Source organism: Neolamprologus brichardi, chromosome 13, assembly GCF_056152115.1.
Source record: "Neolamprologus brichardi isolate AB-2024 chromosome 13, ASM5615211v1, whole genome shotgun sequence".
In the NCBI taxonomy this organism is placed as follows: Eukaryota; Metazoa; Chordata; class Actinopteri; order Cichliformes; family Cichlidae; genus Neolamprologus; species Neolamprologus brichardi.
In genome coordinates, this window is record NC_142116.1 from 14998427 (window position 1) to 15026120 (window position 27694).

The 27694-nt window shown below is 39.1% G+C and overlaps 1 protein-coding gene across 2 annotated transcripts; it reads right to left on the reverse strand.

Annotated features, from left to right (window-relative positions):
* Positions 1-27387, reverse strand: parga (poly (ADP-ribose) glycohydrolase a). Of its 2 annotated transcripts, none has more exons than XM_006783836.3 (18): positions 27282-27387; positions 26092-26154; positions 25281-25949; positions 25034-25166; positions 22655-22777; positions 22450-22530; positions 22019-22093; positions 17662-17754; positions 16246-16400; positions 10792-10871; positions 10636-10696; positions 10008-10083; positions 7672-7819; positions 3848-3926; positions 3647-3755; positions 3002-3107; positions 1763-1891; positions 1-1153 (listed from the first exon to the last, which is right to left on the reverse strand). In XM_006783836.3, the coding sequence occupies exons 2-18, from the start codon at positions 26106-26108 to the stop codon at positions 972-974; spliced, it is 2316 nt and encodes a 771-aa protein (XP_006783899.2). In that variant the 5' UTR covers positions 26109-26154; positions 27282-27387; the 3' UTR covers positions 1-971. The 2 variants fall into 2 exon arrangements, with proteins under 2 accessions (XP_006783899.2, XP_006783898.2); XM_006783835.3 differs by having other exon boundaries at positions 25281-25952.
* Positions 27388-27694: the final 307 nt, after the last annotated feature.

Below are 27694 nucleotides of genomic sequence, written 5' to 3' on the forward strand. Positions count from 1 at the left end.
TACAGTTCTATGCAATACTCACAGGCTTTAATGTAACCAAACCCATTAAATAGAATCCACACTGCCAATCAGACAACACAGTAAATAATAGAAAACATGATCCCCAAAATAAATGTTGTGTAAAAACATTAACAAAAATATTGTTCGTGCCATTTTAACTTTATTTAATCCCCCTGTATGTAGCAAATGAAGTTGTTCAGAGTAAAATGAAACGTCTAGACTGTGAGCTTAAATTTCCTGTATGTTTAATTTGAGATGATTTACATTACTAGTGATTATTTTGATTGTTGTGATCCATAGTAAAATATGCCTTAAGGACAATATGTATGTTACACTTCGGTATCAGACAGGATATAAAAGAGCAGCATATATTTGTAGAATACTTGATAAATAAATGTTACCCATGCATAGACTACAGAATGGCATCTCATTCAGGCACCTCACCATAGCCCAGGTACAGTAAGTAGAGAACAAAACTCATCCAGAAAGTGTAGCAAACACAATACAAGACACGATAACCAGGGAGGATTATCATGTCCTGGATTATCAATGGTGAAATTTGTTCACAATCATGCATATGATGAATATTTGGGCATATTTGTATTTAGTGTGTAATAAAAACAAAAAAACAAACCCTCCACATTACATCTGGACTAAAGAAAGAACAGCAACCAGGATTTACTATTGCTATAAGTCTCTGAAAAAAGTCACCACATTTGGTGCCGTACTATGAGATTCCTATAATACCACCAGTGAGAAAGGCAGAAATGTGTTTTGATAGCTTGCATGTTGGGATCACAAACTTAAAGGGTGTGTGTGTGTGTGTGTGTGTGTGTCTGTGTGTGAGAGAGAGAAAGAGAGAGAGCGAGGGGAAAACAAGTGACCGTAACCACAATACTAAGGGCACACTGCCTCTTTTTCAAAGTGTGAAAGGAGAAGGGAGGTAAGATTAGGTTACAGTTGTTTTCCTGTTAATGAGAGTCTGAAGTCACAGGAGACATCCCAGAATCCTTAGCAGTGTTCAAGGTGTCGGAGGCTGCTGGGGAAGAGACTGTCTCATAGATGAATCTGTAGAGGCTGACGTCAGGTCGTGTCGTGCGGCAATTCTTGCACACCTCGTTGAAGTACTGGTTTAAAAGGTCGTACAGCTGCCCTGTGAGGGTAAAAAAGGGTGGTGGAGAGAGGAGAAGAGAGGTGGAGGAGAGACAAAAGGGATGCGGTCAAGAAACATGTAAGGAAGACGGGATTTAAGAGAATAGGACCAAAAGCACAAACGAATCGTGAACGAGAGAAACACAGACACTCAAGCAGGTAAGAAAAAAAAATGAAGGTGTACTCGGGCTCATTTATAAATCAAGCGCACATACGCACTCACATACTGCAACCTCCCCCTCCCCACCCCCCCACCCCGTAGCTCCACTTTAGGAAATGGATGGCTAGAGGGGAATTTCTCTGAAAGGCTTCAATAAATGTCAACAGAAGAAAAATGAAAAGAGGGGGAGGGAAGAGGCCGGGGCCAGTTTAGGCAGTAATCCACTCTGCGGCTCAGGCTGAATGGATGGGCTGAGGAGCGGGGAGATGGCCCATATGGTAGAGTACCTTAACATACCCATGGAGTGTGTGCTGTTATTTATACACACAGTCCTGTAATGACACCAAGAAGGAAAACCTCCTTGAGGTGCAAAAGCAAAGAGTTCCTGTTTCTAATAATTCTACTGAGTGACCACAGCTTAGCCACAAACGTCTTGTGTGTGAATCTTACCAACGGTGACCCGACTCTCGGTGAGGAAAGCGTGCATTTCATGAACATCTTTCATCAGCTGAGCATCTCCAAATGTGAAATACGCCACATCTCTCCCAGCCTCTGCTGCTGCCATGAATTGAATCAGCGCTGAAAAGGAGAGAAGGCGAATTTCAAGACGAAAATTCAGGCGACAACATTCACTCCATTGGTTCCAGAATAAAACTATAAAGGTGTAATTGAGCGCTGAAAAGCATGACAGACTAAATAATTGGTCAATAAGCCAGATAACGTACAGCCTGTGGCATAAAAGAACATGAGTGGCAATTTGTATTAGTGGAGTAAATAATCCAGTGTTGGTAGAATAGCCTCGTAAACAGCATTCAGTCTCTGAGCTCTTGCAAATTAGGTTTCATGATTTTTAAATATTTAACAGAATGGTTATACAGTTCAGATTAATGACATCATTTGCAAAAGCTCTGTAATCTTTACTTCAAAATACCCGCCTAGTGTTATGTAAATACCACATCTCAAGTCAGCTCCTGGACTTTCATGTAAAATACAGTTATTAGCTTCCAAAAATACTACCTATGCTAACACTGGAGCTAATGGGCGGGGCCCCCCCGGAAGCTAATATCATCCTTGGGGACTATGTGAAGTCCAGGGGATCTATTCATAGCATGCTGCAGAGGAAATTAGTAGCTTCCGTTTTAAATCCAACTGTCCAGAAGCACAGCCTTAAAGCACTGATGTGCACAGCAAAAACAGGGTACATGCGCCATGAATTTAGGCATACAGAAAACTCTGCACATCCAACACACAATTGGCCAAAAAACAACAGTAAGGGTCTCCCTGCTTATGAAGACTGATGTTGTGTAAGCCAACGGAGACCAGCATCAGCTGGATTTATGGTCATCTTTCTCTGTAATCAATCGCCCATTTAATGGAAAACATAAATGTGTCAGATGATCTATAAAAGACTGAAAAGGGACAGGAGAGTGACACCCTGGGAGAGCTTCTAATTGACTAGAGAGGCTTGAGAGAAACAGCATCTTGGAAATTGTGGTACACTATTAGCTACATAAATGCTGAAAGTCCTTCAGCAGGGGCTCTACTGACTGGGAGATGCCGTGATCAAGTCGGAGCTACTGATATTCACTGCAATCTTGGGAATCCAGCCTTAAAATTTTAACGTAAGAAATGTGACACAGATGCTAGCCTAGTTTATAGATTTTGTTGCCATAAATCATCCAATTATACCTTTGAGCCGTGTGTCTCCGCCAAAAGCTCCGCAGCCCCAGTTGCCTGTGGCCACCGCAGAGAGGTGCTTCCTGTTGGCATTATTTCGATGGAATCCGCAGTATGCCTGGAACGAAAACAAAAGAGGGAGAAGGATGTAAGAGTGGGGAAGACAAACAAACAGTACAGTCTTTTCTATGATCTCTCAGAGTCTATTAAAATTAATTAAAATCACATTAATGTATAATGTGGGGGCAAGTGTTAACCCTCAAGCTGAACCATAAGCAAATATAAAAATATGCAATAAAGTATTTACTCGACTGAGAAGAGAAAAAAGTCTGTTAACAAAGTGCATAATATATCTTTTTCTTAGTCATGTGGAGAAAAAAACTGCAGTAAATTGGGAGTAATACTATTGAGAGTTATGTAGTATTTAGCAGTTGAGTGGTTTTACATATCACTTAGATTTTAGCTGCTGTACCAGACAAAATGTCAAAGCTCATGGTTGTGAACATTTGATCAAAAACAATATAACATCGGCCGTGTTCAGCACCATCGCACTGACACCTTTAAAAAGGTACTACAAATTAGAGCAGTACTTTATAGGTTTCTTGCCACCTTTCACAAACACACGAAAAAGAACCGCTGAACTAAATCTTCCCTCACCTTGTTGAGTTCTCTGGTCATCTTCTCGGGGAGAAACTGTTCCAGGAAGTGCCTGTATTTAAGAGCATCAATGGCCACAATCTCTGTACATCTTCTCTGCCAGTCATCCCTGGAAATGAAAGAAAGATTTTACATTTAAAACATCAGCACAAGTACCAACAAACACAAAAATGATCCTATGGAGGGAAGAGAAAAAATTACCTGGGTGTCTCGTCTTTGTGGATACCCACCCATTTGTAACTCTCAGCATAGCCAGAGTATTTACTGTATTGTTCAGCTCCTGCAGTATAAGACGAGGGAAATACGATATTACTAATTGCTCAGCAGTCAAAGCACACTGCAGGTTCTAAAATCAAATTTAGCGCTTTCTATGCTCCACATGAGCATACAGAGTATCAGCTTATATTGAATTGTCATGAATAAAGCCCACTGATTTAATAAGTAATCTGCTATGGGGTTTTAAATGAAAAGCTTTGAGCTACAACTGGGAGAAAATGTAAGAACAGAACAAGCAAAAATTAATTACTGACACACCCGTGTTTTTAAGAGATTGAGTCCTTTGTAACACCTAGGGTTATGTCCTAAGGGTTAGAATAATACACCTGTGCTTCTTTCTGAAAAGGCTGCCCCTTAAAGGCTCCATACATTAGGAATGATGTGGTTATATAACACTTTGTTGAAGAGTAGAAGTTAAACATGTGAACTAAAGTTGTATGAGTAGAGTATGAGAAAGTGTTTCTTAAGTTAATGGGCAGAAGCCACTAGAACAAAAACCAACAATTACGGATAATTTTGCAAATATTTAATAAAAATATTTTAATGTACATTTTTTTCTGCATTACATATAAAACTTTTTTTGTTTCCACAGAAATTGCGTTTTCTAGTAAGGCACTGGCTGTGCAAACAAAAGGAGCAGTTGCTTTATTTAAAGCATACTGTGCAACTGCAGGTCCAGCACTGCAATTAAAGTGCTTTCTACAACACCAGCGACTCCTAACGTCAAAGAACAGGCTGCCCATATCACTGTGTCCACCAAAATTCTTCCTCCTCTCTATTCACCTTGAGCCACTTCAGTCTGGCAACCGCCCATAATGGCATCCCGCTATGCTGACGTCCATCAGGAGATTGCATCGCAGACCTTGCCTTCCGGTGTAAAACGCCAGTGGGCATTCAAACTTAGACTTGAGTTTTGTTTTACAAGTACTCTGACATTAAAGTTCCAGATGCACTTGTGCTAGGGCATCGCTAAAGATGAAGAAATATGATCAACTTGACAAAAGAGAAAAGAGTCTAGCAAGAGAAATGGGACTTTAAGAGGAAACACAGCATTCGTGCAAGGAATACTGAAGATTTTAATGAATCTATGGCATAAGTGGCCCATTCCATTAGTGCAGCAATGACCTTAGTTGGGCTATAAATTCTTTTCTGTCCAAATGTAATAAAGTTAAGTGGAGAGGAGGAGGATGGAAGAGGGAGGGAAGCACTATGAGGGGAGGGAAAGAGGGGGACAGTGACTAACCACCTGAAGGTCACTGGGGAGAGATAGGAATTTCAAGGAAGACAACATGGCGCCACATAAAAACAGACAACGATTGGCTTGCTGACAGAGTTCGTTTTTCTTTTTTTCATTGTGTGTGTTTCTTTGTTAAGTGGTCCAGCAGCATGAACGTCATCCTAACTATTTGTTTTTTCTACTTTTCAACCCCCCAAAATAACAAGCATATAAAGTATGCCGAGGGACATCCGACAATGCAAATGTATTTTAATTTTTTTCAGATTTGTGTCACGTTACAAAAAAGCTGAATCAATCAATAGCAGGCATTTTTGAGCGATTTAAGTCAAAAAGATATATTCTCATGCCAAAAAGATGAATTTATCAAACAGCATAGTGTCTCAAAATGATCATTTTATGAAATAAAAGCATCAAAACAGTAAAACAAAGTAAGTGTTTATATTATGTTTACTTTTTTCCACACGTCTGCATATCTTAATCTGCACATACTTCTTTCTGTTGACACTGTCGAGATGTGAGGCATGGAAAAAAAAGAAAAAAAGAAAAGGTAGGATGACCAGAATTGCAGGAGGGAGGCAAATGAGAGGAAAGAATAACCGAAACAGTGAGTTGGAGATTGAAAAATAGAGCAATTCTTCTTGGGAGAAATGAAGGATAACCAAGCAGTCCCATCTGAATCAATGCAATGGATTTACCTTCGGACTGGAAGGAAGTATGAGGGCAAAAATAAATGGAGCCCAATAAACACAAAGAGCTCAATGAACAGGAGAAAATAACTCAGTGATGGACGAAACACCGGTTTGAACCAAAATGTAATACTAGAAAGGCATGGGAGATACATAGATGTGTCTAGTTTCTATTGGAGAAAGAGGAAAGCCAACACAATACCAAGGAATAATTGCCAAATAATAGCCTATATACCCCATGGCATGAAGATAAATTAAATGTAGAGTATTTATAGTCTGGTTACACCATATATCAGTGTCTAGTGGTTCTATATGTTTTGTAATAGTGTTTACTTTCTACTTGAAATAATCCAGTACATGTACATTACATAAGGGGACAGCTTGCATTGATACTCAAGTATTATTACACAATCAATAAATCTATCTATCCATCTATCCATCTATTTCATGACAATGTTTCTATGTTGCAGGATCAGTACTCTAGATTTTCCTCTCCATAACCACCTCCTCAAGCTCTGAAAGGCGGTATAGAAGGGGGACACCAACAGCCAACCAACAGATGTAAGCTCTCAAGCACGTCCTGACTCCGCCACATCTTCTCCTGGTAGGCGATACCTGTAGAAGGTGCCTGTAAGTATCTTAGTCAGATGTCTAAACCACCTCGACCATGTCCTTTGATATGTAAAGGTACTATAGCAGCTCAATACTGAGCCCCTCCTAAATGACTCCTCATCCTATCTTTAAAGGAGAGCCCTTTCGGAGGAAGCTCACTTCCCCCACTTATGTCCACAAAATTACTCTTTCAGTCACTACCTAAAGCTACTGACTTATTAGTGTAGGAATGTAGATCAACCAGTAAATTGATAGCTTTGCTGTCTCTTCACCACCACCACAGATCCCACTGTACCCCACGCTGCACAGCTCCTCTACTCGAGACAGCAAGTGGAGTGAGCACTGAATGAGCCCTCCACCCATTTCCAGCCAACAACTACTATCTCAAAATTGACTTGCCAATTATCATTCCCACCATATCACATTCAGTTGCAAACCACCCCAGTATGACCAGGAGGTCATTAGTCATTGAATTTAAAAAAAAAAAACAAAAAAACCCACCTCATTCACAAAAAGCAAAGAGGTGATTCTGAGGCCCTCGAGCTAGAGACAAGCCGCTATTTGGCTATGCCTCAAAATTCTACCCATGAAAGTTATGAAGACAACCAGTGACAAAGGGCAGACCTGGCAGAGCCCAAACCCCACCACAAACAAGCCCAACTAAGTGCCAGCAATGCATAGCATGCTTTCACTTAGCTATAGCCCAAAACAAGAGGCCAAATACACAATACTCCTGAAAAAATCCCACAGGACATCCCAGGGGAAACCGTTAGTCAAACTCCCATAAATATCCTTGAGATGATCAAGACCTTTTCCAGTGTTTGACAACCAGGTTGAAACCACACTGTTCCTTCTGAATCAGAGGTTCTAACTAATAAATGGACTCTCTGGAGGATCATCAGGCTCTCATTGTTGTTGCCCAGGTGAGCATGGAGATCCCCTGGAGGGCAACAAAGTCCCCACATGGTGACTCTTACAGCGCCCTGCTCAGTGACTCCAAGAAAGCTTTTCAGCACATAAGCACAAACAAAAGTCAGGACCCATTCCCCAGGCAGAAAGAGCAGGGAGACAACCAACATTAAATCACTTTTTCTTTAACTAAAAAAAAAAAAAGATTGCAGTGATCAAGTTCCCAGTAAAAATGTCATACAAATCAAAGCCTCAAGACTTAAAAATACATATGTTTGTGTGAGAAAAAGAAAGAAACTACACACCTGTGATGATGAGGCATTCATTGTATTCAAGAGCTTCAGTAAAGAGGCGAGAGATAATGAGTTCAGGGTTGATAAGGAACCTGATTTCTTCTTGGACCAGTCCATGTCCTGTGACTCCACCACCTACAAACCTGTTGGCAAAGTCCACCTAGTGAAATACAAAAAAAAGAAAAAGAAAAGAAAAAAGAAGGACATTTGTTTGGCCTCAAACTTGAAATTAACATTTATTTAAAAAATACAGATTTCTATTTGGTTTGTTGCATGACATGACATGTACAGTATGACATACTGCCCTTTGACCTATCAGTGCAAATGAGAGAATCTGTGAAATTCTGTCACTGTCACTCCTGTTATTTAAACAAATACTTCAATTAGTGTCTCATTATCTATCCTTTTGTCCACTGTGGCCATTTATATCAGATAAATCTATAACGATCATTGCAATGATCCTTCCTGCATGGAAATAATCCAATCAGGAAACTGTAACAGAACACAACCCATGAAGTCTAAAGATGTACTTCAAATCTACAGTGCATGAATGTGTGCAGATTTTGCACATGTCTGAGTTTTGCATTTTCTAAGAGGCCTCACTATTCATTATCTATTCAGTGTTTATTCAACAAAGAGAAAAAGGAACCGGGCAATAAAAGGTCATTGATGTTCAGCAGTCTGCCAACTTTATCTGCGTTTTATCCCGTTGCATCTTTTATAACTTACTAAAAGTAAAGGACTTGTCCATCTGAAATTTTTAAGACTGAACAACATATTTGAGTTATGTCAAAAACTACAACCAAACCAATTTGACACCAATTCCTAGTGTCACAATCTACAGTCACAAACCCTGAGAATCAATATACAGTCAGGTAAAGAAAAGAAAAGTGCTACAGCTCTGATTCTACAGGCCTCAGCTACCATGTTAAAAATTTAAAGTTCAATACAATAAGAAAAAGACAATAGTATGGAAGGGTTGCCAAGGGAAACCCTCTTCTCTCTCTCTGCAAAGAACATGGCAGCACAGTGTAGGTTTGCCAAGTTGGATCTGAACAAACACCAAGACTTCTTGATGTCCTTTGGAGATGTTTGATGAAACCAACACAGCTTCTCAGCAGAAACACCTCAAACCATGTCCAGCACGGTGGTGGAGTGGTGATGAGTCAGGCTTCTTTTGTAGTCACATGACCTAAATATGTTTTTCAGTCTTAAAAAACTTCAACCCAATCCAGCTAAAAAAACCCAACATATATAATGTGATATAAAATGACCGAAATAACAGTCTGGACTGATATTAATGACATTTTCCACATTTCAAAATCCTCTCTGTTACCCACAAAGTTCAAGATCTACACTGAATAGAGTCCAAGAAATTAAATTTAAAAAAACAGCCCAGGGATTTGTTGAAATAAGATAAAGCCATACCAATAACCGATATGTTTGTGCTTATTTCTAGGACTCATGCTTCTTTGGGGAAGTATTTTCAGTGTGGTGCTTGAGCTTCATGCCATGAAAGACCAGATCTTGTTTTTGTGGCACGCATAAGAGAAAGAGAACATCCAATTCAAATCACAATGCGGATATTTAAACAGCTTGTCAGGGGTGAAGGTTCTGCTCAGTGGCCCACAGCTACGTCAATCTGTGTGACAGTGGGTTTGTGTATGTTTTCTAACCAGCCACTCAACTCCTCACCTTCACTGGTTTACCCCTAACCTCACCCCCCACCCTTCAATCTCACCTCCCGACAGGATGACAGCTCGCTCTGCCCTATCGAAACTCAACACACAACCAATATCCAGCCTGCTGAGGTAGCCATCAATCCGCCTACAGGACTCCAAGCTCACTGGGTCACCCCAGTGAGATGGATCCCCGACGTCATCTTTGTCTCTGTGTGCCTCCTTCTCCCTCATCCCCCACCCCAAGGTCCTCTCCTCCACCCTTGCCACTCGGAGCTACTCATGTGTATACATCAGCTGTCAACTAGAGTAAAATAAATGCGGCAGCTACACAGAAACAACAAGGGGGGTAAGAAGATGGGTGAGTCACTGCAGACAGAGATTCAATAACTTGCATTGATATGCACAAAAATCATACAACTGGTTTAAAGCTGAAGGTCATATTTTTTACTTTTTAAGCAAGAAAAATAGACAGATTGACAGAATCATACTCATTAGGTGTAACCACAGTAAAAAAACTGCAGAATACTATTTGTATTTACATTAAAAGAGAAAGATGCTGTTAAGAAATGCTTTTGATATTTTTAACAAGACATGGATGACATGGAAGTATTTAATTACTGAAGTCAGGTAAAACTGTGTGCTTAGTGTGTGGTAAAACATTCCTACCTGGAGCATTCCATATCCATGTTCCTCAATTGTCCCTTCACAAGTGATATGCAGACGTGTCAGCTGAGTCTGAGAGCTGGACAAAAAAAAAGGGGAGAAAAAAAACAACGATTACAAACACTTCAACATTCATGTGCTTGTTTAAGAAATAGTCATCCAGATAACATGTTTAAGTGGAATGCACTACACTGATGTATAAAATTTATATAAACTACCAGCTTAACCTGAGGACTTCTCATCCATATTGGGGCCCTTTACTCTTTCAAATCCACCCTTTAAAAACACTGTCCTACTACTACTTTCATTGTAGGAATTTATATAATGGCAATTATCTGTGCACATGAGCACCAAAGAAGCTATGAGGAGTTGATGGTCACTATCCCACTCAGACAAAATCAGCACACTTCAGAGTTATTCAGGAAAGATTTAGTGAAACTTTGATAGAATTTCAGGGTTTTACTTCCTGTTAAAATAACAATTACTCCCCTACAACAATTATATACCTTCACAGAATGCAGAATATACTATTTGTTTTGGACAGAGTATGCCATGAATCGCAAGATAATTTATTTTAAATGCACTTCATTAGTTCATTATGTTCATAAGGAACCAGAGAAGTAATTATTACCTTTCCCAGTCTGGTGGATTGTTTAGTGTTTGTCTTGTAAATGTAACAAGACCCTTGGGCGCTTAAAAATAAAGCAGACAAAAGGTTATTCAACTGAAAGACACAGTGAAGCGCAACAACTTCTACAACATTATGTTAGTTATTTTCATTACTTACTAGTCTGTGTAACTCTCCTGAAGTAACACAGCAGAGTTTTCAATTTCTCAATTTTTCTTGGTGAAGGACCTTCAAACAACCTGAAACCAAAAGAAAATGTATGTCTGAGTTAAAAACCACTTAATTTAAAACACTACATGAAAAGGTTTATACAACTTCTGAAAAAAAGGAGTAAAATGTACAGTATCTCCCCTTCAAAGTTGTGTCTGTATGCCGTTCAGGCATATAACAGTCTAACAAATTCAATGGTGGCACTTGGCATTATGCGATCCATCCAACTATCTAGTAGACCAACGGGAGGGGATGTAGAAGTGCAAGTCGTCACAGCAACACTTCCACAGCAATGCTGAAAGCATAACCTTTCCAGAATATTTACGATGGAACATGAAGCCAAATCTAATTCAGGTCTAATTTTAGATTTTTATGGGGCAAGTTCCAAAACTTTATAATAGCACCTGTATTTTTGACATTAAATAATGTGTTACATTTTAGAAGATGAGAGGCATGAATGTTTCACTCATTTATTATCTAAAGCTCACTGCACAACAGGAACATGAGTGAAGTCACGCTTTCAAACTGGCATGATGTCTCTCCCATCTACCCTCATCCTTCATACAATGGCACTGCCTGAGGCCCCGTTTCAGTTTTTCAGTTACTATTAAACTAGGGTGGAGGGATGGAGAGAGCATTGGATGGAAAGCTTAAATCACCCCCATTCTAGTACACTCCCTCCATTAAAAGCGACCTAAGCTGATGACTAACCATAGTTCAGCATCTCTCCCTCCCACCACTTTCTGCTCAGACCGGTAAAGAAATAAAAACAGAGGGAACAAATTAAATGAAAAGGTCATTTGCTAAAAGCCTTACTGTGAGTAAAGAAAAAAAGCAATTTATTTAAGATAATTTTTTCATGTCAGTTTTGGTTTTCTCTACACTATTCCTTACACAGCACCTTACTCATCCTCTGTGAACCCCTTCACCCCATCAGTTCCTTTAGTCAGTGTTAATTTGGCATAATGTATCCTGGAGGACAACATGACTATGAGAAAGTGTAAGTGAAACAAGTAAATTACAGTGGGATTTACAGTATAGCCACAAATTATACCACACTTGAGAAAGAAGGACTACTAACTATGAAGGATTTTGTTACAAAATATACTGCAGCAATTTTCATTTAAGGACAGTAATTAGTTGGTTCTTGTCGTCTATAACCGTACCTACTGCATAAAGTGCATATGGAGACAATATTTCTGACAGTTTTGCCATAACCTGTTCAGCTATTTTCTTGCAAACAAGGTAGACCATCTCACAATGACTTAAAAACAAAAACGGGTATTTATTTCTTACTAATGAGCCTTCATTGTTGATCAAACTGTTATTGGAATTCCCTATGTCATTTTCTTCTCAAACCCAGGAAAAGACAAGCCATAAAAAGACAAGTCTTCTGCTTTCTATCCTCTTCCTTGAATCTATCCATCACTTAACAGAGGACAAATCTCGACAGTTCTGCCAAAACAGCAATCAGCAGATTGCTTGCTGCTCTGTTTGCCCAAGACAGAGCGTTAGTGTAACCGATAAGCAAAGTGACGGACACTCCCTCAATTACTGCGAGAAGGGGAGGGCCTGTAACGATCCAGGACCCATTTTAGACTGCAGCGGTTGTCTCGTCTCGTTTCCTCAGAAACACGAAGACTTTTTTTTCCCCTCTCTTGGCCTTTCCTGTATTTTGCTCTAGGCAGAAATACTGACAGTGAAGGCAGACCCAAGTGGTCTGAAACAGCCAACGCTGCAACTGAAATCAATACTTACATCATTACAGACACAGATATCGTGCCCTCAAACAGATGACACACAGATGACACTGAAAGTGCACTTATGGTTTAGATAAAATACGGCAGCTGAAGGTTATATGGACCAAATCAAAGATAATTAGTAGGATGACAGGATTTGTAAAATAATTCTATCGAACCTTAAAGACAGAGCAGATGCATATTACTCTGAACTAGAGGAGGGAGTTATTTGCTGTATAATACTATGACAACTAGAAATATTTAGGCAGATAGCGGGAGACTATGTAAAGCTACAGAGTGGGATCACCAAGTGCTGGGGCGCAAAGTGGTTCCCAACACTCTGCTGACTCAGTAACTACAGAGTTGCAAACCTCCACTGGCACTGACATTAGTACAAAAACTGTGCGGCAGAAGCTTCATGGCATAAGTTTCCACTGTCAAGCAGCTCCTGTAGATGTGATGTGTAGGTGACCAGTACTTTGTCTATATAGTCTAAGATGCATAAATCAAGTTATATTGATATGAATGAGATGTTAGTGCTGTGAATTCAAATCATATTGTGCTTTTATAAGATGATAAAGGGAATAAATATATAGACAGTATAAAAGGTGGATTCAGCCTATGGTTGCTGAAGTCCTGTTTTGAAGATCTCTGGCTCTCTTCCACATTTTCTCTTCATTTACCCTCAACTGGTCGAACCAGATGGCTGTTTTTTTCCCCCACTGTCGCCAAGTGCTTGCTCATAGGGAATGGTCTGATTGTTTGCAGTTTTCCCTGTATTACTGTAGGGGTTTACCTGGCAATACAAAGCACCTTCAGGTGACTGTTGTGGTAATTTAGCCTTATATAAATAAAACCAAATGGAATTCGACTGAAAGATGAAATTGAGTGTTTCTGCTATTGCCTTGCGTCTGACTGTGAAACCGCACACTCTTCGGATAATGACTTGTGATTAACAGTCTATTAGCCAGTAAACATGTGGTTTCATAGCACAGATAAGCCTCCAGTTTTGAAAAATAATATAATGAAGATTTACAAATTCAAATGAATTTTTATTCAATATGATCAAAAAAGGAGTGACTGAGGCCATAAACTCAGATCAAAAGTGTTTACAAAGGTCAGATCAGAAAGCCGCTCTTTCGTAGACTTCTACAGGACCAGAAGTCTTTTTTTCAACTACAGCTATCGCCATCTGGTGGCTTTCAGATAGAATGTAGGCTTTTAGGCACTTCTACATTGGCCACATATATGTTTCACACAGTCTACACATAAATGTTACCAACGGGTCATTTTAACCTGTTAGTAGCTAGTTGCTAGGCAATGTCATGGCATCATAGTATCAGATACAGATAAGAAACATCAGGGGTCAAAAATGTACCTGTGTGCCCATTTTGATTGTTCAACTCCTGAACATGAAAGAGTTGTTTGTGGGCAGATTTTGTGTGTTATGCTAAGATTATTCCATTTTAATAATATCCATTTTCCACCTTTGAATTTCTTTTTCTCCACAGCAAGTTCATTTATTTTCCAATTTATTTTGACAAACACCACCATGACGAGCGATGAACTAGTCACTCTGGTGAGTCAAACTGGCGCGGGAATCCATTAAATGCCTAAAATGAATACAAATGTTGATATTTGGCAGCAGTGTATCAATAAAGCAAGAGGCAGCGTATACAATAAACTGAAAAATGTATTTTGTTCCATCTGGAAAATGACCAGCAATTAGAGCCCATGTAGATAGCAGGGAATGTCAAAATTCATAGCACTAAATGTTCATGTTCTGCAAAGAATATGGGAACTCATTATAAGGTATTACCGAACCAACGCCTTCAGTGTGTCAGGCAACAACCCTAAGGTATTGCAAATGTCACTAATGAGGAGAAAGGGCCTCATGGAAAGAGGGGAAAATTGAGTTGAGGTATTGTCTGGACAGTGTTCAGGATATACAGAGGCACTTACTGTCCAAACATGAAGTTAAAATAAATAAAATCTAATTAGAACTCTGTTACCAGCCATTCTCACCTATAAACAATATGTCAACTTTCTAGCCACTATCAAATGGGGGAAAAATACTTATGCCTATCTGATTCAATTAGCTACCTGTTCATAGTCATCATGTCATAACTTTTCACACTCAGACAAGTTTTGCTTTTTGTAATAGTTTCTTCTGTTCTGTTATACACAAAACTTTGCTTTGCGTCATAATTCATATGTCATCCACAGTTCTTGTCCTGTTTCACATAAATTCTTCTTTCTTGTTACCAATACTCAAAACAAAACATTGGGCAGGAAAACACAACAGTAAAAATCATTTTCAATTCAGATAAACTTCTAAATACACCTCCGGAAAAACAACAGCCACTATAAACAGAAGACGTGACTTAGATAAATGTAACCACATCTGTAATAGGATAAACCAGATCAATGACGTAGTAGCTCATCCAGGTCAAGATCCATCACAATTCACAGGTTACTGTTCATAAAACGAGAAACAAAATTTGGTTGAAAGCCTATTAGGCAATCATTGAGTGCAATAGGAACGAATAGAGAATCTTGTGAATTATGGATGACGGATGCTTCACTGTGACATAAAATCATCGGTCATTAAGCCGAATTAGTTTAAAAAAATTTTTTTATTCTTTTAAGGTGGAAAATTACATTCTCTCCATTTAGGTAGATCTTAAAAAGAAAGTAAGTAAGAAAGTAAGATATTTAGACTGGCAGTTTACTTTAACCTGCTATATCTTTACAATGTCAGCTGTCACCTACACTTCACACCTGGTATGTTCGGAGCAAAAGCACAACAGCACATCACTGTTATAAGTTTTGGGCTATATATTTGCATCACTTCCTTTTTCTTTTTTTTTTTTTTACAAATAAAGTGACACTTCAAGTTATGAGAAGCCAGTGGCACACAGACAAGCAGACAAGTGTTCACTTTAAAACAGTCTATTATAACAATTTGTTTCCATTAGCTAACCCGGGCTTTCTTAACACACCACTGGTTCTGAGTAGGTTGTAAGAAAGAACTCCAATTTAACACTCCTACTGGGATCTCCCTCCCACGCATGGGGTATAACATGGAGAAAGATCCTCAGCCCACAGCCCCATCCTCAAATCGATAACATGATATTTGCAGTTACACCACAAACTGCAATATAACAACTAAAAACAAATGACAAACCGTGGCTCCATTCATACAGAAATCAGTTCATTGTTTTTCCAACCACTGCAGCCAAGGTAAATTTCAACACTGAATGTGCAAGAAACAACAGGTACAGAAAGTAAGTAAAAACAAAATAATTCATCTATTAAGGGTTTTCAAGGCAGTAGTGCCCCCTGATGGATATTAGTTTATTTTGAATGGTAGGATCATTAAAAACAGAGTCGCTCCAAACAATCACACTGAGGCAGATAGCTGAAATTTATAAGAAAAAACCCCCATTACTGATATGTATTATAGATACTGAGGGACGGATTTGATCCTCAGTTATAGGGTAGAACAGCAACAGGGTTCAATCACCTTAGACGTCCTCTGTCCTGCTCTAAATAAAGGTTTACAAAGCAACATTGTGGGCAATAAAGGGGAAAACCTTTTTTTTGTATAAAATACTAATAACAGCAGGCTGCTGGTGATTTCTTTTGTTTTGTGTGCTTTCACCTGTAGAAGTTGATCTCAGGATAATTGCCATACTCGGACTTGCGGGAGTTGCGTCGAGGGAATGTGCAGAAGAAGGCGTTGGCCAAAAGACAGGCTATTTGCTCCTGAGAAAGGGTCAGAGACTGATTCATCCTTGACTTAAGTAAAGGAATTGGCTGTAAATAGAGAAAAAAAACTGAAAAATCAAACAATCCAATCAGTGATTTGATGATACAATGCCAATGCTACAGTGACAAAGCAAACAGTAAGAGAAGGGATTACAGTAACAAAAACAGATGCAGAAAAAACAGTAAACACTGCCACAGTAAGTAATATGGGTTTAGTGGTGTAGGCTAAAGAGCTAATGAGGATAGATAATTAGTTTAGCAATCTAGCAAACAGAGGAGACACTGAGAGTTCCATTAGCTAAATGGGTGGTAGCAATTAAGGTCCCAGTTCTCTTGCTCTCCCCCAGGTTTGTTCAGTCAGGCACACAGGGCCCATCCATCTTCACTGATTAAGGCTAAAGAGCCTCCCAAGGCTGCCCAGTTAGCAGATCAATACCAGCTCTAATAACGCACATATAAATATCAGGCTTGACGCTTAATACTGCCAAACAAACCTGAGAGAGTCAGAAAGCTTCATTATTCAATATCTGCAAATAATTCCCTTTAAAATGGAATCTGTAACAGAAACTCCATCCTCTAGTTAAAGTGGATAATACTTAAACCTCTGTCCCTGACTCTCAACGTAAACAGGAACTAGAGGGATTCCCCTATCCCGCAGTGCAAAGTGGGAGCTGAATTCTCTTTATTAAATTATACTGAAGACTGAAATAGATAACGTGATTACAAAAATACCAATCCTTTAATTCTCAGATAGCTAAAATTGATGACAGAAGAGGGAAACAAGGACAAATGGACATGACATTTAAAAGGACTCTGACATGGATCTCCATGTAATGTGAACTGCAAAAAGGCCTTCTGGGGTTCAAAGCGGCCAATTTCAAACCCGCACTACCAATGTGTCTTGCTTGGAACAGGAATACTTGTGAAAATCTAAAGCGATAGACTGCATTTTGAAATTCAGAAGTCCCAACTTAGTGCACCAAGTTCACAAAAAGTAAGTGGAGTTTCCTAAGTGCAAAAGCATAGCACATGAAATGGATGGCAGAACATGGACCTCTCCTCTCCCAGTCCTCTTTTCTAATGAAGCAGTTCCTGATATGGACCAAAGAGTTGGATTCATTAGCTGCGAGTTGTAACTCATAAGTTGATGCACCATCTAACCCGTACTGCTAACTTACCACACTTTTATTCGTCTTCCTGCATACCTCAAACACTGCTACTTTCACTAGTAACGCCTCACCTTTACACATTTCCAAAGCCCTTAAAAATAGATAATTTGGTATAAATACAGACAACAATCAATACCTACCATTGTGCACAGCCGAGGAGCTTTAAGTGCAAGATCAACCATAGCAGGTAGTACGGTATCAAACAGTTGCTGTACCTCACAATGCTCAAGACACTGAAAAGACAAAAAAAATACATGTAAGCTTAAGTATTGATAAATGAGATATGTGTCGAGCTGACTGCCTACTTAGGCAGTCAGTTACTCGGAGCCAGCAGTCAGAGTGACTGATTATATGTAAGTTGACATATTGTTTTGTCACACCACAGATTTCTCTTAACAAATGGAGAAAAAAAAAAACAACTTTTTGTTATTTATTTAAGAATCAAACCAGTGCTTGTTTTTGTGCTTTACATTTTCTGCTCATTGACTTGAGCATGATTTTCACTTGTTTTTGTCTAAACAAAAAACAAAATCTGTCTTTTTTTATGTATAAGTACAAGCTTAGAAGCTACGTCTTCATTTCTTGCACTTTAAAAACTTTCAACAAATATACTGGAACAACTCATTCATGTAATAAATATGAGTTTTAACATCAATCCATCCATTTTCTTCCCCTTATCTAGTTCAGAGTCCAGAGGGGCTGGAGCTTATCATAACTGCCCAAGTGTGAGAGACAGGATACATCGTAGCCCGGTCGCCAGTCTGTCACAGAGCTAACAAGGACAGACAACCATACACATGTGAATTCATGCACAGGGCTAATTAAGGCTCAAATTAACCTAAACCCACATATGTCACACATTGTTGATGTGTGTTGAATTTTATAAAGAAAAGAAAAGAAATTTTCCACGCATTGCTTTCCTCATTGAATATTAACAAAAGAAATGATGCACAGGTTTCATGCAATTAAAAAAGAGCCATAAATTATTCCTTGTTTTGTGCATTTGTTGTTCATTTTCCCTCAATTTTAAATGTGCCATTTTTTAAGGTTTAGTATTGTTTTCTTAAGCCCAGGACCCAGGATGTAACTGAAAATCTGAGGATGATGATGGTCTAAAAACAGCTTTACAGCAAGTCAGAGGTCATACACCCTACACCAGTAAGCAATATCTACGCAATTTTCTCTCATATCCAACAATAAAAACTCAAGTTTCAGTTTATTGTTGTTATAGGATGAACTCCCACTACTCAGATATCAATAATACTTAAACTTCACCGTTAAAAAAAAAAACACAGAAACAGAAATGCTGCAGAGGTGTTCACTACACAGAACCCTTTTCCAAAGAAACTACCATCAATCTAGGAATGAGCTCGCCACAGTGAGGCATCCATACTTCAGCTTGAAGCTTACCTCAGCATCCATCTGCAATTCCCCCTAAAATAAACACCCAGTTATTCCATCATACGCCCCAGATTTACAACGCAATCATTTATGAGTGTATTGGCTTCGAATGTCACTGTCATCAATCACATGCCTTATTCTATCAAGGTAAGCAGGGGAGCTTGTGCTGATTAAATGGATCTTCTGGGAGCAAATGCAAATGACCAATTGTGGAGAGAGTGGCAGGGTGGCTTGATTTTCCACAGGAAGTCTTTGGTGGTTGATTTGGCCAGGGGCATTTATATGGCTGCAGAGCAGGTCTGACTAAATGCTGTCAGGAGTAATGAGCTGGCAGACATCATAAAGCGCTCCTGTGGGACTAATAGATGGTAGCTGGTGATGCGGCAGGATGAGGGCAGAAAGACAACCCTCCCCCCCTTTCCACAGCTAGAGCAGCTCACCACAAGGTTAGGGTGGACACACAAACTATACATTTCACATCCATAAATATGACAGACCAAGTTTCATCAGGGCAGTCAGGATTTAGTGCTTCATAGCATAGTGATCGATTAGACATTGATCTTCCATACATTCTAGTCTTTACAAGTCATTTTAATTTTCTGGTAGCTCAACCTTCACAACTCTTGATTTGACTATTTAATTTACAGTTCTTCTAAGGGTGTTTCCCCAATACATTTAGTGTCAAACCCTGACATTTCAAGGCATTTTTAACAGTGAGAGAGACGGAAGCAAACAAGCAAGCAACAGGGCACAAAAATGAGAGGAACAGCCTTGTTGTCTTGCTGCTATATATGTTTGTGTACTGAAACATCACCTGTACTGTACTCCTGGACTGGGTTTGTGCTTAGCCCTCAGACATTCGTCAGAAAATGACACAGTGACAGTTTCATTTGGCAGAGGAGAAACACTAAGACAATTTACAGACAAGCCCTAATTTGGAAACCTCTTCTTTTTTTTTTTTACCTTATGGCTATTACATGCTGAGCGGACTGTCAGTCACAGGCCCAGGGGCAACGTATCCCTTCACTATTTTACCTCTGTGATACAAGATGTTGCACCACTTATAATTAGGTTGTACTGGCTTAGAAGTTCAGTGGTTAGCATTCATAATGACCACAAAAAATAAATATGACACTGAAAACTGTTATATCAATCAGCTGGTTTGGCCACTGTTACAGAATGGCTGACCGTGTGTTTCTTCACAACATTAGAGTGTGCATAACAAATAAATCGCTTTGCATGAAACAGGTCTGCCGTAGAAAGACAGCTGTTAATCATTTCTGCTTAAGTGTTGTCATGAAGGTCTGAATGCTTGATACTAGTCACAGCCAGCAGGTGTGCTGTACCTACGTCTTTCTATTCAAGAATATTCAGTGGGTGGATTCATCACTTGGCCAACTGTTGCTTATGTCAGCAGTCCCCAACAACCAGGCAACGGACCGGAGTCGTTTGGTATCGGGCTGGAACCAGTCCGTGAGTCGTTTGGTACCGGGCTGCGAGAGTTGAGGCTTGGGTGTGAAATTTATGGTTTTCAGGGTTTTTATTGATTTATTTTTTAAACGTTTTTATCGTTAACTCTGTTTCCCTGGGTCTTTTCCCATGTGTTATAAATAAATCTTCCTCTTTTTTTGGGTACCAGCACTGGTTTTATTTTGTTGTATTTATCCATGACACCTTAAAGGCCGGTCTGTGAAAATATTGTCGGAGATAAACCGGTCCGTGGTGCAAAAAGGGTTGGGGACCTCTGGCTTATGTAATCAAATTCTGGTTTCTACTGTATCATTTAAACACTGGTTTGTCCTTCTCTAGTGAGCGCCGCTTGCCTTTATAAAATGTCTTTGGAACATAAAAATGACAAAAGTGGGGGAATTGCTGGCGAGCAGGCAGTTGGAGTTGCTGATGAAATTGCTTCCGGGAAGAGCAACTTACTGCCTGGCCTTACTTAGCATCCTTACAGACTTAATGGGGGCTTTTAATTAAATTGGATTAAGCTATAAAAAGGCTTAGACAGCTATTGATCTGCCAAGCTTTCTGGCTTACTAAGAAAATATTTCAGAGAGAAGGAAAAAAACAATTCTGAATGGGATAAATTTAGCTGAGTAATCCACGATGAGAGGGAACAAGCATTAGGTTTAAATAACAATTTGGCTGGACTGTGCCGGATATCACAAGCACTCACTTAATTCTGAACACTGCATTGTTATAACGATTCTGTTCCTAATTGATATACCCAGGAAGAATTAAAGAATAAAACAAATGCTTCTAAATGCTAAACATAGCTATAAAATTAGGCCTCAAATTGAATTTGCTTTGCCATCTATCTTTAGGCTCTTTTGGGTGGTGGTGTAGTTAAAATATAAAGTTTCAGCCTGTGCAGTAGATTAATAAGTAATAAAGATCATACTTTATCTACAGTCTCTAAGGAGAGAAACTCTGTAAAAGGGCTGACACTTTAAAAAGTTATCTTGTAAAATTGAATGACAAGAAATCATTGCCCCATGTCTAAAAATGTTATCCTCATAACACGTGTGCAATTATAGCCCCTAACTGTCTGAAAAGAGGATAAGAAGTGTTTAAAAAGATAAAGAGGAAGACAATAAAAAAGAAGACATTCCCCTGGTTCACCTGAAACAGCTGGTGCTGCTATGCTCTGTGCTCATCTGTCCTAAATGTGCTCCCGGGAGACTCACAGGTACCGTGAGGGGATGACACACACTAATGGGCTTACAGTCAAACAAAGACAAGCAGATTCCCTTTGCGATAACAACTTTACTTTACTATCAGCTTTAGATTCATTCTTCATTAGACTAACATTTAACCAGATAATCATGGTGCCTTAAATTTTGCTGGGACTTACAAGTCTACAAGGCTCAATCAGATTCAAATAAATCTTTATAAGTTTTTTTTTCATGGTAAAGATCTTATAAAAGGATTCTTAGGTCTGCCATGTTCAGCAAACATGTCTGTACAGGACAAGTTGTTGGAATTAAAACATTTTCAGTAGTCCATTAGGAAGTTGTGCTAATATTATGCCTTTTCTTTTGTACAAGACAAGCCCACAAACATCAGGTAACAGTCGTATACTGAACATCATACCTCTGTACAAAGAAGGTTCAGGGCAGTGAAGTCCCATTTCTTTGCATGGGCTGTGTTATACCTAAGGATTGCATCCTGAAGAGAAGAATGAGAAGTTAGAAGTCAGACTAAACACAAAAAGTACAAATCTGGTTTTATAAATGGTGTAAACTACAACTGATGCAAACTCTGCCACCATGTGGTTGCTTATGGAATACGATTTGTATCTTTGCCATTGCTTTCACAATATAATTGGAAACAAATATGCCCAGAAATTCTTCAATATTGTGTAAACCACTTAAAAGCCTACTGTGGTCATTTGTTTGGCAACTCTGGCAACACGAATTTTTTCCGCTTTTTGAAACAGTTTACTGGAGTGTAAGCGTTTCAGGGTTTCAACTGCTTGGTTTCCATATTTTAGGTTTGACTAACCAGTCTCTCTGATCTCTTACCCTCACATCCAGACAACTTTTGAACCCCCTCTGCAAAGCAGTGCGGATCAGGTCCCATCGACTTTGGACGCCATTTCCATCCTACACAACATTAAAAAAAAATTAATAAATACAAACTTTTCTTACGTCAGTGTTCTTGCAGTAATTAACTTTATTGTACTGAAATGGCATGTCTGGATGGAGGGATGCTATATAACTATTATACCTCGGTCTCCATAGGAAACAGATTCTTCTCAGAGCAGGGCATCTTCACTGACAAATCATCCCATGCATCCTTGAACTTGGTAGGGTATGGGACAGGGACTTCTCCCTCCCTGAGGAGATCTGTCTGTAACAGGGAAATAAAAATGCAAGGGGAAAACATGTTCTTTACAGGTAACTGTTGTTTTTAGAGAAATTATGATGAAATTAACTGTTTTCCCTTTGCTCATTAAAAGAATGTCTTTTGGTTTAGCTTTAAAAGCCCCTGAAAGTTAGAGCACAGCTTGGTAGATAGTGTAAAACATTAAAGAATAAACTAAAATTTCTATATAGGCTTATCTTGTATAAGGTTTTTTTATTGCCTCACACTAAAGGTAAACGCATAGAAAATAAAAAAAAATACAAGCATTACATATTTTCAAGTCATACATTTCTTTGATGCATAATAAACTAAAAGACAACCAGTTTTCAGTGTACACATTAGATCTAATTAAAACATTAATTACAAATACATTTTCATTCTTGGAATTTAGTGATTGGCAGCATCTAGTTTTTGTGGCAGTGTTTGGTGATGGTAAGAGCAAGTTGTAGCAGTAAAGCAGCACTGACTATGTCCCTGTAGGACGAGCAGTAGAGGATAGTCTGATAGGACTGCTACTGACAAGAGCCCCTCGGGGGATCGTGGAGGACGGCTTCACTCGGCCCAGCACTGTCTCTCTCATTCTCATTCACCCTGTCTGCATCTCAAGAGCCATTCTTTACATCATCTTTGCCAATCCTCCCAGTCTTATTTTCTCTTATATAAACACATTTCATCAAGCGATGATACACATTCACCAGACACTTTATTAGGTACACCTTGCTAGTACTGAGTTGGACCTCCTTTTGCCTTCCAAATTGCTTTAATTACTGTAGCATTGATTCAACAAGGTGCTGGAAATATTCCTCAAACATTGTGGTCCATGTTGATATAATAGCATCACACAGTTGCTGCAGATTTGTCGGCTGTACAGCCATGATCCAAATCTCCTGTTCCACCACATCTCAAAGGTGCTCTGTTGAACTGAGATCTGGTGACTGTGGAGGTCATTTGAGTACAATGAACTCATTGTGATGTTCAAGAAATCAGTTTGAGATTATCTGAGCTTTATGACACATTGATGCATGATGCATTATCCTGCTGGAAACAGAAAGATGATAACCTGTGCACTGTGATCATTCAGAGATGAAAAGATAAACTTAGTCAGCAACAACACTCAGGTAGGCTGTCATGTTGAAACAATCCTCAGTTGGTACCAAAGTGTGCCTAGAAAAAATCCCATAGACTATTACAACCACCACCAGCCTGGACAGTTAATACAAGGAAGGATGGAGCCAGGTTTTCATGCAGTTTAATTCAACTTCTGAATCTACCACAGTACAAATCAACACTCGTCAGACCAGGCAACGTCTTTCCAATCTCCTATTGGATCATTTTAGTGAGCCCATGTTAACTGTAGCCTCAGTTTCTTGTTCTTAGCTGACAGGAGTTGCACTTAGTGTGGTCTGTTGCTGCCGTAGCCCGTCTGCTTCATGGTTCAACATGTTGTGTATTCAGAGCTGCTCTTCTGCATACTTTGCCTATAACAACCGGTTATGTGAGTTACTGTTGGCTTCCTATGAGACTGAAGAACTCTGGGCATTTAACTCTGACATGCCATTATTAGCCAGAGAACCGCCACTCACTGAATATTTTCTCTTTTTCACATTATTCTCTGTAAAACCCAGAGATGCCTGTGTAGGAAAATCCCAGTAGATAAGCATAAGTATTAAAAGACTGAAAGAGTGAGACAGTAACAAAGGAAGACATTCCCCTGGTTCACCTGAAACAGCTGGTGCTGCTATGCTCTGTGCTCATCTGTCCTAAACGTGCTCTCGAGAGACTCCCAGGTATCGGTGAGGGGATGACACACACTAATAGGCTTACAGCCAAACAAAGAAATGCAGATTCCTTTTGCAATAACAACCTTAGTTTACTATCAGCTTCAGCATCATCCTTTATTAGAATAACATTTGAACAGATAATTATGGTGAGTTCAACAAAATCTGCCTCATAGGTTAACAAGGCTCGGTAGTCAGCAATGTGATTTAAATAAATTGCTTTATTTCTTTAAGAGTCTTTTTTTTTTTCAAAGTAATACTTTTGAATTACAAATATTAAAGCATGTTGGATGGAAAACATTTTTTAAATTCCCCATAGCCAACATTCATGCCACGTTCAGATTCACTTAAATAACCTTTCTTCCCATTCTGATGCTTAGTTTGAACTTCAGCAGGTCAACATGCACATATCTGTATTAGCAAATACAAAGATCCACAAAAGAAGAAGTGGCTGTTGACTCACCCTGACTGTGACAGTGTGATGAGGTGCTGATTTCAGGTGGGACAGAGGAGGGGCACACTGGGGTAGTCTGTTCAGCTCATCTATGGGCGTCCCCTGCCATTTTGTCTCAATGTTATGTGATGGGCATGAAACACTATACAGAAAAAAGGCAGAACAGGTAAGCAGAGAGCAGATTAACTAAAGGACATTATGAATATAATGGCACTAGGGCACAAAAAAAAGTTGTAGTGAAAATCTTTCCAAGGACCTTTGCAAAATTGCATCTGGCTGGCTTTCAATTAAGTCCTGGCTCATATTAGATGACCCACTGTGGTCTGCTATTTCAGCATCCTCGGATCCGATTGCAGGAAGATGTTCTCTTTCTTTGGTTGAACTTCCTGGATCAGAGTCTTTGATAGTCTGCTGAGATTCCATTACCTGAGCCTTTGCAAAGGCAGAGTGCTCTGCACAAAAACCTCCATCACAATCCTGGTCTGCAGAGTTGTTGAACATGGTTTTACAGACTGGACTATCAGGACTGAGCATCTCCACATCAATGGGGGTACACACTGGGTTTTTGGAACTAAAACTAAGACAGGGATGGAGTTTTGTATTGGTAGTGTGTGCAGCAACACAGGTTGTCTTAGAGGGGTGAGGACCTGGTGAACTGGGCCTCTTAGATTTCTGCCCATTAGAACACTGTGTTGGAGCTGTGTTACTTTTGCTGCATGTGAGCACAGCTTCATCCGTGTCACCTGCAGACGTACAGTCCATCAAATTCTGGGAAGACACATCATCATGTGTGTTCTCTGTTTGTGCACTGTATCCTGTAGCGTCAGACGTTTGTGGTTCAAAACAGAGTTCATCTCTTTCATCTGTGAGGTTAGTTTTTGGAGCATCATTCTTTACATCTTCTTGATTAACCTCAGCATTTAAACTGCTGCAAAAAAGAAAGAAAATAAAACATAAAATATACTTATATCATAATCACACATTTTCCATCAATATGTTCTTTAATTAGCAGTACATTGGAAATTAATCATGCAAGACCAAGCAAACTGTTAACTTGGATACTTTACCTCGTTTGAGAATCCATAACTTCATCCACGTTTAACACGTCATACAAGACTAATCCGAACCAGCTGTATTAGAGAGAAAGAAAGTAAATATGCTGGCACAGTAAGAAAAGGCAGTTTATATACACTCATCATTGGCATGTCAGGGTAATTTGAGGCTTTTAATGGTTTCTTTGAACTTTTCCAGGGTGGCATGATTGTGCAACAAGATAATCACTTCAAACAACTGTACATAAGTACAAGTTATGCGGCTGTGTGTTTTCCAGCATCTGGAAATGTACTCAAAGTTTTAGAGAGGAATTGGTAGGATGTTGTTCAGTGATAACCCTGGAACTACAAAGGCTAAGCCTCCCGTGAAGTGTCGACTACTGGAACGCCAGCATCAATGTCCACATTGACAATGCCATGGACTGGAGGAGTATCTCCATATACTTCAACTTCATCTCAAATCAATAGCTAACTAAAAAAAATAATAAGGTGTTTATATATTTGAGCTTGTATATATACTTTTGACCAGGTGTGGATTAGAAAAAAACAAATTCACTTCATTTTTTGCACCCAATTCTTGTATTTTAAAGCGATTACAGATTTATGTTGTACAGTAGTTAAAAGAACTGTTCAAAGAAATCCTTACAAACCAGAAATAAACATGACATCCAGCCTTCGTAAGCAACAACATAGAAACAATAGAAATACACTGGTCTTGGTATGTATAACTGGACTTCTAATACAGTGAAATACAAACTTTGTTTATTCCTAGTACCGGGTGGAAGCTACAGTAAGACCTAAATAGGTGTTTTGGTCCACTTATTACATTCTGTGACTTCAGCGAAGATGGTCGTAGGTAGATGTTCACAGTAAGTTACAGATTCAGTTCATTTTACCTGTATATATGTGCATTAATTACAGACAAAGACGGCACACCGCGAAAAAAACGCACAGCTGACAGCTCCAACAAAGCTACGATGAGCTGGCCAAGCATATTTTCTTCATTTGACACGTCACTTTCACGCTAAAACGACAGATTTTTCTTTATCTTACTACCCTGAGCGCACTGCAAAAACACAGCATCTTTAGCTAACTTAGCTTTGATTGGCTATAAATGCTGAAGGTTAGCCTCGATTACTGTAGCTCGGATTAACCTATATAAGCTAACAGTGCGGTCGTCATTCAAATAAAGAAACGTAACTTACAAGCTTGTTCCTTGTTCAAGGGTTTTAAATATAAACTATTTTTCTCCACATTATTCACTTTCACTTCGAGAGGCTTATTCTTCTTCTTGTGCCTTTAAGGGCGGATAGCACACCAAATTACAAGTGCATTGCCGCCACCTGCTGGACCGGTGTTAATACACGTAATGCTAAGATGGTAAATGAAAGAAATCTGTCAATGTGACTCTCGAGGATTTAACTATAAGAAATAAATGTGTAAAATTACATTGCACAGGCTTTCCTGTATTATAAAACAATTAAACATACAATTAAACAATATAAAACAATATTTGTTAATTTGCAGATTTTTTTCATCTTTATTTCTATAGTAGATATAGCAGGAAAAAAGATGTTGCATGAATGGCCACAGAGGAAGTCTTTATCAGTTGGAAAAG